Source organism: Thermobia domestica, chromosome 6 (genome assembly GCF_964235325.1).
Source record: "Thermobia domestica chromosome 6, izTheDome1.hap1.1, whole genome shotgun sequence".
Classification (NCBI taxonomy): domain Eukaryota; kingdom Metazoa; phylum Arthropoda; class Insecta; order Zygentoma; family Lepismatidae; genus Thermobia; species Thermobia domestica.
Window position 1 is genome coordinate 134,822,642 of NC_137459.1, and position 13,490 is coordinate 134,836,131.

Here is a 13,490-nt window from a genome sequence, read left to right on the forward strand (position 1 = left end):
AACAGTATCTTGCAATGTGACAAATGGTAACATGTTGTCATTCTCGATAAAGCGTGGGTCTACCTCGATGATTCCGATAAACCCAGGGCCATTTCTTACGCCCTCTGAAGCAAAATGCCGTTCTCAGTTCGTCTGGGAATGTTGGGACACCTTTGCAGACGGCTTCATGGTAGTGGGCAGTTGCCAATCTATCCTGCCCGTTCGAAGGTCAAGATAAACTCCAGGCGGAAGTTATAGAACCCTTATACACCGCTCGCATCCCGGAATTGTATGGCAATGATACTTAGATGCCTTGGATCCACATATACAAAGCATTCCTGTCACATTGCTCGGAGTTCAATGGGATAGTGTCGATAAATGAAGACCAAGACTGGTCTGTTTGTGATATTTGTGAAATTCCCAGATGCCTCTCTATTGAAGTTCTGTGTCTTTGGCTTGCTGAAACAAGGACTCGCATGATGACTTCCCACCATACTAACGGGCCTATGGAAAGATAGTCAAGCACTATAGTCTGCAGTTCCATTCCCTACCTTCTTTCCGCATTGCTACAATATAAATTACGTTGCAGAACAATAATGAAGGCTCAGACCACCACATCGAGCATAACTGCTGTTGGAAGAGGAGACTGTAGTGAACAGGTATACACGCGAAGTTTCCCCATCTTATGATTTTCAAACCGTCGTAAACTTCAGTAAGCTTTCGATTGCGTGGTAGTTCTGTCGAAATCTCTGATTTAGAAAGATGACTGTATCACGTTTTTCAGGCTATAAGTATTGAAATGGATTAAATCTAATTTTAAATTGAAAGATAGCCACTTAGGTGTGTTATGTATATTTATTGTTTGTTAAGCTATTGGAGAGTGTTCTGTCGCCAGCAATACAAGTGGAACCTGGAACTGGCTTGCATTTACTAAAAACGAAGCCATGATATTCAAATTGCGATAGGTCCATTTTTAAACACATGTTGCTTTTCCTAGAAGTTACATCTTAAGTTTATCTTTTTTTTCTGATTATATTATTTCATGTTTCTAATTTCAAAAATATTTGCTCATTGCCTGTATTGCTATAGTTACTCTGTTTACACTTTCAAGCATTTTGTTTTCACATAATACCTTATTATTGTGTTTGATATAAAAGGTGGATAATTTCTATATGGTCTGCCTTTTACTAGCTGTAACATATAGCAGTTCAATTACGTTTCTACAGCATTTTACCCTGATTTTTGAAGAAATAGAAAAGGCCAGGGAAGTCTATAGAATATGTATATGGAATAGAATAATTTCCTGTTGCCAATGACATTTAATGTCTGATTTAGGTTGAAAAAGAAAGTGCCTCAGTTGGATTTAAGTTTTAAAATTGCAATAATATTAAAATTTCATTTTTTATGATTTTTATTAAAGAGTTTCCCCACAGGAGTCATTGATTAGTTGTAAAGCAACTATAATCTTAGACGCTAGTCTTTATTTTAAACTTGTGAAGCTCTTTTATATATAGAGATGCCGGCATGAACACCTGACCTGATGTTTTTAACATTTCCATTAAACATACAAGTTCTGCAAGATCGTGGTCTTTATTTTAAAAATGTACGATACTACAGGGTGTGATTGAAAAGTACCGGAACTTTTCCCGCCGCGCGGCTCCCTGGCGTTCGAAAAATGTGAGGGGTGGGGGAAAATGTGCGCGGGACCTTCCTCTTTCAAGCGGAACTTGGCCCAGTGCGCTGTGAGCAGCGGTTGAGAAAGCATCGCTGTCCGCGCGAACGTTGTTTTGGTCGTCGGTCACGTTTTTTGAGCGCCGAAAATGGAGTCAAAGATTGACCAACGCCACGCCATCAAGTTCACCGAGGGGTTGTACTCGTAGCACCATGTTTCATCACCACTGATCACACTGTCTAATAACTCTTCGTCGGCTTCCACACAATCCAGCACTTCACGACTCATTTTCACTCGCAGTTCTTTTTGCTCCTCGGTCAATACCTTGGGGACCAGTTTGGCGCACACCTTCCGCATGTTCAATTCTTCAGTCACAATTTTTTGCACGGTCCACGTTCAGGTATTCGCGAACTCGGTCGACGTTTTCATCGGTCTTCGACGTCGACGGCCTCCCAGAGCGTGGTTCGTCATCGGCGTCCTGCCGGCCTTCCCTGAAGACCTTGTGCTACTCAAAGATCCGAGTACGGGACATCACATCTTCCCCAAAGGCTTCCTTGAGCAGGTCCTGGGTCTCGGTGAGCGTCTTTTTTAGTTTGACACAAAACTTGATGGCGTAGCGTTGGTCAATCTTTGACTCCATTTTCGGCGCTCAAAAAACGTGACCGACGACCAAAACGACGTTCGCGCGGACAGCGATGCTTTCTCAACCGCTGCTCGCAGCGCACTGGGCCAAGTTCCGCTTGAAAGAGGAAGGTCCCGCGCACATTTTCCCCCACCCCTCACATTTTTCGAACGCCAGGGAGCCGGGCGGCGGGAAAAGTTCCGGTACTTTTCAATCACACCATGTATGTTTACCGTTTTTATATACATAGGAAAGTGCCATTTAGCTTTGAAAATAATGTAATCAAAGTGTTTCCCATTCGCTTACACGCTAGAGCCTATCATGAAAATTCTGCATTACGGGTTGTATCATTTCCTAGGGTCTGCCGAGTAGCAGCGTTTAGTTCTTCCTTCGAATGCTGCATGTGTACGAAAACTTTCCCTTTAAGGTTGCTGGAAAGGGAATAGTTGCACACTGAAAGATCACGGGGTCGAGCAAGACAATTGTTACGTTGAAAAATTTCATGTCTGGGAAAAGTTTCATTAACGTTATAACTCACATCTGTGTTTGCTACACAGTAATATGTTCAGAGTGATGAAGACGTTGATGTGGATTATGGTTAGGCCAATTGCAGATGTTCCATGTGTGCAATCATTCATATGGGGATGTTCCTTCATGACTTATGGGGGGAGTTTGAAATAAGTCACAAAGTATTTTTGGGTCAGTAGGTTTTTTGAAATTTACTATTTACTTATATTTGTGAAAAGTTGAATGCGAGTTTTCATTTTACTCATTTCTTTTACACATTAGTGAATTATATACGGTAGAATATGTGTAGTAAATAAAGAAATACTGGCCAAAGCTTAAAAACACACTGTATTTTAAAACTATTATGTGCTGGTGTTTCGGATATCTATCCGAAACTGTAACACATGATAGTTTTAAAATACAGTGTGTTTTTAATCTTTGGCCAGTATTTATTTTGTTACAGTATCCAATCCAAAGCCATGGATAGTGTTAATATGTTTAGTGTTAAATTTCAGGTTAACCTTGTTTAGCCATTTAAGACTGGTGTAAATAACATAAAAAGCAAGACATATCTTAGAAAATCAAGTACCGGTAATATACACATAAAACACAAGCATGAAGACAGGAATAGGCTGTGATACTATTGTAGTACATAACAAACTTGGTATTGAGTTTCTTAATGAATGCTCACCTCTTTGCAAGGTGTCTCCAGTCCGATTTCAAACGAGGTTGCGCGGACAATATTGTACTTGTGCTCCTTTGATTCCTTCTGCATCCCCTTATTCAACCACTTCTTCCTTAACCACTCACTTGCGTTTATCATCTGCCTCCTTTAGCCTACAGGGGGCCCACAGTGGCTCAGTGGTAAAGTGCTTACCTCTGGTGTGTGATATACCTGGTTCGATCTCCGGCTAAGAAAGTTTGTGGTGGACAACATCGTGTCTGGGTTTTCTCGGGCTATTCCCGTTTCCTCTCACACGTTCATTCCATCAATTTCTCTATCATTATTCACTTGCCTTAATCATAGTCTCCCTTAACCTAAAGAGCATAATCGTCGGATGTTAAACCGAAAGATTTCATTTTATTTCCTTTCCTTTCAGAAAATATTTTTTAAGATTTGGAGATGATAATATTCTGATACAGGAATTGTGTAAACACCCTCATCTGGAGAGTGATGAACAATGTGTGAATGATTGTGACGTACGTACAACTCGTTCATGATTTCTAGTAGACTTCGAAAGTATATTGAAATCAAACTTACGAGATTAATTGATCAGTGATGGTTCTGCCATTAAAAATCATCTTGGAGAGAAACTTCAGATGTACGCTCATGTCCAAAATTATTGTCGCAAGTCTGTAAATATATTGTTGTAGGAATTTAATTTAATAACGAATTCGTCCAGTATTTCTTATAATGTTAGTATGTGTATAATCGGCAAAGAGAGGTATGTGGCAAATTTCACGTCAGAAGGACAGTAAATAAGAACAATAACACGAACATAAAACTTTTTTGTCCATTTAGCAACAATTTGTTTTACTCATTCTAATTTTCGTATTTATAATTCTTTTCCTATGAAATTTACCACAAATATATGTTTCCCAATTATACATACAGTATCAGTATTAAAAGTACCCTGCAAAATCATTATCAAATTATATTCTTACAAGAAGACAGTTATAGATATGCGACGATAATTTTGGACATGAGTGTACAAATTCGCAACTGGAAGTGGTAATATGAATATAAAGAAGGGCTAATAATTCGTTTCCTCAAGCTATGCGTTAATTTTATTTTATTTCTGATAGTGGTGTAAATAAAAGATATAGAGCACTGTACTAAACTTTCTCGCTAAATTTCCTTAAACTATATCATGTAAGGTTGCAGCTGTTAATGGAACATTTTCTTATGAAATACGAACAAAATTATGACATTTTCTGAAGACTTCACAGGAAGAAAACTCATTCCTAAAAGTAAAGTACCCTTTGCAGATTTTTCCGTAAGAAATAACTTTTGTCATATGTTAGAGCTATTAATGAAATAATTGTTTATAAAGTAGTAATAAAATCGCATGAATAGTATTGTGCAAAATTTTAAGAAAGAAGAAAAAACATCTTCACCCCGAGGGTGAAGTACGCCCTATGGATATTCTCATGGAAGTGATTTGTGCAACATTATAAGAATAATGAAATATTTATTTATAAAATACGTCCAAAATTGCCTGAGTCGTTTTTGAGAAAATCGTCCGAAAAAAGAACCCTCACCCGCCAACAATAAAATACTCCTCATAGATTTTAAGAACAAATAAGTTATGTAATATTGCCAACATATTAATGAAATATTTATTTGTGAAATATGAAGAAAATCAGTGGGTCGTTTCTGAGAAAAATCGTTAAAAAAGACAAAAACTAACTCCAAGAATAAACTATCCCTCGTGCATTTTTTTGAGAACAAGTGAGCTATGCCATATTGTCATGTTATTAGTGAAATATTTATTTATTAAGTATGAACAATATCGACTGAGTCGTTTTTGAGAAAATCGTGCGAAAAATCCTCAAAAATGAACTGCTCTTGTTTTTTTCTTCCCTCAGAGAAATGCACCGCAAAACATGCAAAAAAATAATTATAACTACCATATCTCACAAACTAAAACACATTTTTTTTTTGTGTGTGTGTTGCGTTGACACAAACCCTTACGGCATAGTTCCCATGGACTCACTACTTAGTTATTATTTTTGTCACATGATACTAATTTTGGCGTTTGGCCATGGGTGTCGATCTTGGAGGGAGGTCCCCAAGTTGGTATTAAAATTCTTATTGATTTCTTATAAATGATATCTAGCAACGAAACATATCTAAATATCACCCTCCTTCGAAGCGGTGTAGTGATCGTCATCACTGCGTTTAATGATTGCATGCATTTAACACATTATTAATGGATCAGTCATTCTACCAAGGGAAGTGTTGATGGAAACCTTGGGAATTATCTTGCGGGGGGGGGGAGATAAAATGTAATTATGCTGCTGGTTACATGAGCTCGTTCTTAGGACTTTGCTTTTTCTGTTAAATAATTTGTATATAATTATCTGTTAAATAATTTGTATATAATTATGAAGTATTCAAGTTCTGGTGTGAAACTTAATACAATGTTGGAATAATTATGTTTCAGAGCTCAGGAAAGAGTTCAGTCATCGAAAGTCTTGTTGGCCGCTCCTTTTTGCCTCGAGGAACGGGAATTGTTACCAGGAGGCCACTTGTACTTCAGTTAGTTTATTGTCCTAAGGATGAGAGAGAACACCGTACGGCAGAAGAAGGTAATACTGATAGTATTGAACAGGATTCATTTCTTAATTTCTTTCCTGCCTATGATAGCTAAACATCTTCCATGCATATATGATATGACATTTATGGAGCAAATAAACAAAGGGATACGTTGGTAAATGGAATGAAAGTAAGCAGTATTTTTGTATACCAGAATGCTGACAGAGTAAGTAACTGAAAGAATAGAAGTTAACATTTCACACGTGTGAGTATGTTAAATTAAGTATGTATAGGCTAGGAAGTTGCTAGTGCCTGTGAGTAGACCCCTTGCTTATTGGTTCGTCACCTTTCGTATCTTTTATTTATTTATTTATCATCATTAATTTATCCAGAGACATTGGTTGCCTACCCGATTTCGTGTATAGGCTGTGTGGTTTCCTCGTGTACAATTACCATCCAGTACTGCTACTATATTGGCGTAGAATGTCACCAGACTCAGTGTGGGCCTTATCTGTGACCGAGTAATTGTGTAGTCGATGAAACTGTCAGTCTGTTATGCCATGTTTTTCGGAATACATCAATTTCTGCCATTTTATTCGTTGTTTTAAGCTTCCACAACGAGAGCTCAACATCACTCTCTCTGATTTTCACGTGGTAAATGATCTTCGGTTAAATACCTAAAACACACGACGTTTATCACCTGAAAACCAGATAGAGCAATTTATTCGTTTGTTTTTAGTCTGTGAAGATTAAACAATACCTTTAAGGAACATGAAAATATAACAAGATAAAAGAGAACATTCTTAGGTTGAAACGAGCGTTACAAATTGTGATTTTATATATATAACGAGTTTGTTAACTACAATAAAGAGGAAATCCTCTTTTATGGCAGATTTTCTGAAGTTACGGACATAAGATAACTTCGAAGGATACATTGATAGGTAGGTTGTGCTGGCGAGAATGTTGGTTGTTGGAATCGTTTCGGTGGGTTTTTGTGGTTACGAGAAACGGAAACTGAAGCTTTCGGCTTTTTAAATTGTACATGACGCAAATATCTCTAGTATAACCATTATAATTCTTTGTAGACATCGGTCCATCTTCAGCTGCTTTTTTTCGTATATATGTCTTTTGTTCCTATATTCAGTATTATTTTTCAAGTTTAGTTTGAAGTATTAACGTCTCTTTTGAGCACCTAGACTATATATGACATGAATATATAATTCAATGTAGAATCTGAAAGAGGTGTTCTCCACCAATGATCGAACCTGATTTTGCGTTAAAAAGTATTATTGGTCTTGCTGATTGAATGGATTTACAAAAGAATATGTGTGAGATGCGAATACAATCCTGTTAACGGGTGTACATCAGATTACGTGAACCAAGCATAGGTGAATATGATAATAACATTCTTATGGCGTAAGTTATATATTTCTGTTATTTTTCAACCTAATAAATGCTGATATATAGTTCCGTATTTTGTTTTAATAATTCGGATAATATAGCTCATTACTATGTTGAGTGTTTTGACATTGTAAGTGTAACAATGTAAAAACATTTTTTTTTCAATTCTCGTTTTTTATGCTTGTAGAATACAAATTTCAGGTGTTTTTTTTTTTTCTTTTAGATTCTTTGTTATAACTACATTTATTCTGAAATTTAGTAATAGCACAGTTACTTTTGTTACAGGCACTCTGGATTTGGAGGAGTGGGGGAAATTCCTTCACACAAAAAATAAAGTTTTTACAGATTTTAACGAAATACGGAAAGAAATCGAAAGTGAGACTGATAGAATGGCTGGTAGGAACAAAGGGATTTGTCCAGACCCGATTAGTCTTAAAATATATTCAACTAAAGTCGTCAACTTGACATTAGTAGACCTACCAGGAATCACCAAGGTATGTGATAAAACAATAGGAAATATTAAAGAATGGTTTTATTTTTGCTATTAAATTTATAGGCTTTTAGTTAGCTATTTGTAATAATAATAAAATTAAGGATGTCGAAGATGCTATATTTTTGTAGCAGAAAATTGTGAAATAGAAGTACTTAGTACAAACTAAGGTTTAAATTACTTTTGCATTTTTGTGGAGATCTGAAACAAAGATTTCAGCACTTTCTGATTATCTTCTACAAGTTTGATTTAAAATTTACTGTTATTATTATTATTATTTCACTATTATTGAAGTTCATATTATAATAGTTTGTTGGAAATTAAAGAAGAACTGTACCTTGTTTGCAAACATTTAATACATATTTTATGGTTACGATAACTGTTTGTGATGTGATCAACTTGTATGTTTAGAAAAAATTGTTTGTTTATTATGAAGAATCTGACATATGTAGTGGTGTCATGACGAAAATTAAACTTTCTTCTATTGGAATGGAGTAAATTGTATTCCGTGGCCGCAGTAAGAATAGTTTGGCATGAATATAAGCAGGTTGGTGTGTTCATTAAAAAAGTACTTAGCCTCCAAAACACCCAAAATTATGAAATTTGAATGTTTCAGCGAAAAATTACGCCTTTTTCAGCACACATATTTTCTGACATCATTAGTGGAGTGAAGTAAAAAAAAAAAAAAAAAAAAGCAATGTTTCTTTAATTATTATTAACTAGCTACATAAGAAACCGGTTAGTTCTCATGAAAAGGAATATTTAAGTACAAGGGAATTTTTAAGAACTATTGGAAGTAAGACAAGCAATACTTTTAGGAAGATATTAATCAGGGGATGTAGTTCCACAGACAACGTTAGTTTTTTTGAAAAATATGTGCTGAGCAAGGCAGTAACTCTTTGTGGATACGTTCCCAATTAGATAATTTTGGGGTAAATATGTTAACACAATATGCCTTTTCCCTTTGTGAGGCTCAAATAGCGGATCTCGATTGCAACCGCAACAACATTACTCATTACGCATTTCCAGTTAGATAGGGCACTTGGCTGCAGCTACTTCCAATGCTCAATCTTTGTACTACTCATGGTCAACTCAATAAACCATAGATGGCTTTCAATAAATGTGAAGATCATAATGCAGTTTACAGCAAATTAATATCTTAAATCATTCTGTAACTATAGTAAATACTTGAATATTAAAATAAATAAATAAAAAAAACTTTTTAATGAGTTCTCACAAATAGGCCATTTTAAGCAATGTACCAAATTGAACAATTTTTTCGTTTCTCCAGAACGGCATAAAGATCTTTACGTCTATTGGAGATCACCCACCTAATTGGATGCGATACTTATTTAAACATTTTTTCGAAATAAAGTACTTCGAAAAAGTCAAATTTTTAATTTCAGTTGTAATGGGAGATTTCAATGCAGTTGTGGGAGAAGGACAGAATGGTATTGCCGTAGGCAAATATCATTTAGGCTTAAGAAGCAAAAGGGGATAGGAAATAGTCAATTTCTGTAGACAGAATTCACTAGTAATTGGGAACACATGATTTAGTCAGCACAAGAGGAGGAGGTATACATCGAAATCTTCAATAGACGGCTGAAGATAAAATAGACTATATTATAATTCAGGACAGGTATCGGAATAGCTTGAAGAATGCAAAAACTGTTTGCGGGGCTGGCATTTTCTTTGATCATAACCTTGTGCTGGCCGAATTGGATATTCAACAGAAAAGTGTAGGCAGAAGAAAAGTAGGCCACAAGATGTTTAATGCTGAAAAGTTGTAAAGCGAGGAAGAAATCATTTCGTCGATTCGAAGGGAAATACTGAAACGAGGAAAGAATAGGCACAGGTAGTAACAGACGGGGGAAACATATTAAACTTTCCATAGGGTTGCAGATGATGATGTAGGTTACCGCGAACAAAAAATGGTTAAGAAACCATGGGCTACAAAACAAATGTTGCAGAAAATGAAGGCGTGGAAATAGGTTATTACAGAATAGAGCAGAAAGATGTGCAGGAAATAAGTATCGAACTACAAAGGGAAACAGATAGAGCAAGGAAAAAGTTTTACAAAAGAGAATGCGATGATAGAATAATTAGAAAGAGTTGGGAAATATGATTGAATGTACAAGAAGTGAAATCTATGGGATTTCGGAGGAAACAATAGGTACTACGATGGCAGTAGAAAATAAGATTGAGAAGGTAGTCAGCGAGAGAAGCGAAGTCTTAGGAAAATGGAAGGAACATGTTGAGGATTTGAATTGAGAGTAGAGATGGACCTTGTGGCCTAGATGTTGAAATAGAAAGTTAAGTACTCCAGGAAAAGCTATATCTGAGATTAGGAATGGAAAGGCAATTAGGATACATAATTTACTAACCGAATTCATTAAGAGTGTGGGAGACAAGGTCAATGAAGAATTGTTCCGACTCTGCAATGAAATATATGAAACATATGAATGTGCAAAATACTTCCTGAACACGATCATGATATCGAAAGCTAAGAAATCGAACCGAGAGAGATGTGAGTATTGTAGAACTGTTAATCTCATATAGCATGCATCAAAAATACTGAACAGAAGGTTGTGTGGAAGAACAAATAAAAAAGTTGAGAAGAACAGTTTGGATTCAGGAGAAGGAAGGGCACGAGAGATGTAATTAGATTATTAAGGGTAATTAGTGAAAGGTGTATACAAAAAGGGAAAGAGGTATATCTACAAAAGACTTTTGGGAGTTCTAATGAAGATTGGGTTGGAATGGAAATATCGAAGACTCATAAGAAACTTATAAGTGAACTAACAAGTAAGAGTAGGGGAGAAAACTACAGAGGAGAGTGCAATTGGAAAGGGAGTTCGACAGGGATGCTGCCTCTCGCCGATATTGTTTAATGTCTGTATATAAAAGATAGAGTAAAAGAGTCTACATAAAGTGAAGACGGCATTTCGTAGGAGGTAAAATGATTAGGTGTATACTGTTTGCAGATGATATGGTGCTTGTTTGCTGAATCTGAAATGAAAATCAATAAGATGTTAGAGAACTTGAGGAAGGACTGTGAACAGTATAGGGTCAAAATAAATGTTAGAGAGATATAAGCCATGGTTATAGAAACGAAGTGTTTGATGTCAAATATAGAAGTAAGGGGAAGAAAATAGAACAGGTAACTAGTTTTCGATATCGGATAGTATTTTTAGTGGTGATATGAAGTGCGAACGTCAAATAAAAACCAAGGATAGGATAGGAATGGAGAAAAGAACTCTTAGGAGGAAAAAGTCTATTTTGTGGGTCCTTGAATAAAGAGTTGAAAAAAAGTCATAAAATGTTTCGTGTGGAGTATTTTTCTTTGTGGGGACAGAAACATGGACGCAAAAGTGATGAAAAACGACTAGAATCTGAAATGTGGGTGTGGAGAAGTAGGTGAGTCTAGCGGAAAACTGAGGAGAGGATGTCAGAAATGGTGGGATAGAAAAGATCAATTTTAGATATTATTGAAAAGAGGAAAAGAAACTTGTTGGGAAATTGTATGAATAGGAACTGTATCATAACGGATGTGCTAGAGGGTATGGTGGCAGGAAATAGAGGAAGGGGCAAGGGATGCAACAATTGATAGACGTTTTAAATCAGGGAAATCATAAGTAAAGATAAAGAAGTTAGCTGAAGACCATGGAGTATGGAAGCTTCTCAGTTTGTGAAAGTGACCTGCCAATACTGGCAAAATACTTCTTCTTCTTCTTATTATTATTATCATCTATTTCGTTTTTATTCAGATGATGATCGTAGTGTTCAACATTATGGTACTTTGGATGTGCACTATCCGTCCGTGTCTGTTGCGTTATTATTGTTGTAGAAGCCTCCAAAATTTGGTTGTATTTTGATGTTTAAGATACTGTAGCATCTTTAGTTTGCAACACTGCATATTAAGTGTAGTATTGTAAGATTTTGTTTTACATGTAGTTATGCATTGTGCAATAAATTGACGTAGTACCAGGGTGGAAAAAAATCATGATTTTTTTAATAAAAATCATTTTTGTTGATTTTTTTGATTTAAATCGATTTTTTTGATTTAAATCAAATCTTTCTCCTGGTATAATACAAGTCGCGAATTGAAGATAAAGCGTTAGGAATTAGTATTAAATGCTAATTATGCCATTTAAGTGAAAGTATTGGGGTTGAATTTTAAATTATCCCCAATCGTTAACCTATATCAATCCCAAACAATGTTTCTTAACCCTTTTAAATTATGGCTCTTTTTAAAGGTAAATTATAGACTTTCAGTCAAGCAGCTACATCAACATCCCTATTTATCCTGGGATCATGGTACATACATCACTCTCTTTAGAACAGAACAGCTTTTGAAACGGTAACATTCACATTTCCTTATCATGTCCCTGAAGCGGGAAATTTTGAGAGTAATCGGCATTTTTTAAAACTTTTTTTTTAAATTTGGTCCCCTCTAAATACCTCTGTGTTACAGCACGGATCTCAAAATCAACTGGGAAATGCTAAGGGGTGTACTAAATGTGTGTACAAAATTTCAAGCTTCTCTTTTGAGTAGTAAGAGTGAGGAAACTATTTAACAATGAGCTAAGAACATTCCCACAATGCCCCAGATGACCCGGATTTAATATAAAAATTTCCTCAGACATCCCTATTTATTCTAAGATCATGATTTGTACATTATTCTCTTCAGAATAAAACAAATTTTCAAACAGTACCCTTCAAATGTCTCCATCATGTATCTGGGGCGGGTAAATCACGAAAAAAGGAATTTTCTGTTAAAAATGTCTTTTTTTTTTAAATTTTACCTCTGTGGACCCCTTCCCCTGTTTTAAGACAGAGATCTGAAACAAATCTGAAAAATACTGACGGGTGCACTGAGTAAATGTGCAAAATTTCAATCTTGTAGGTGCAAAAGTAAGCCCGTGAAAAATAATATTCCCCAAATACCCCAGATTCCCGTATAAAACAGGATCTCAGGTAACAGTTTCCTGAGACATCCCTATTTATCCTAGGAGCATAGTATGTACATCATTTTCTTCAGAATAGAACAGCCTTTCAAACGGTACAATTCATATGTCTTCATCTGAGACGGGAAAATCACGAAAAAAGCTATTTTTTGTTAAAAATATCCTTTTTTAAACATTTTTGCCCCTCTGGACCCCGCTGTTTCCACGTAGAGATCTGAAAACATCTGAAAATTATTAAGGAGTGCACTGAACGAGTGTGCAAAATTTCAGTCTTCTGAATACAAAATGTAACCCGCCAAATAATAATAATAATACCCATAACAAAAAATATCTTTTTAAATTTATCACATCACACACTATGCCTCAACGCAGAAAGGCGTTGCAGGGTAGGCAAAAACCATGGTTTTTATTGAAAATAAAAACAAAAAATCAGTTTTTTTTGTTTAAACCTGTTTTTTTGGTTTAAACCAGTTTTTTTTTAATTAAATAATTTACTCTATGCATTTATATCACATATGAACAAAAATAAGTTTGTTTCACTTTGGTGTTATTATGCAACAACCGGGTTGTGCTGGAACGGATCACATAAGCTT

General features: G+C 35.7%; 1 protein-coding gene across 1 annotated transcript in view; it reads left to right on the forward strand.

Annotated features, from left to right (window-relative positions):
* The window catches only part of Drp1 (dynamin related protein 1), a 58,586-nt gene that overhangs the window by 7,704 nt on the left and 37,392 nt on the right, over nt 1-13,490 (forward strand). Inside the window, exons 2-3 of the mRNA XM_081762147.1 lie at nt 5,948-6,092; nt 7,726-7,934. Coding sequence (XP_081618273.1) covers nt 5,948-6,092; nt 7,726-7,934 — 354 coding nt within the window. The remainder of the gene's footprint in view (nt 1-5,947; nt 6,093-7,725; nt 7,935-13,490) is intronic.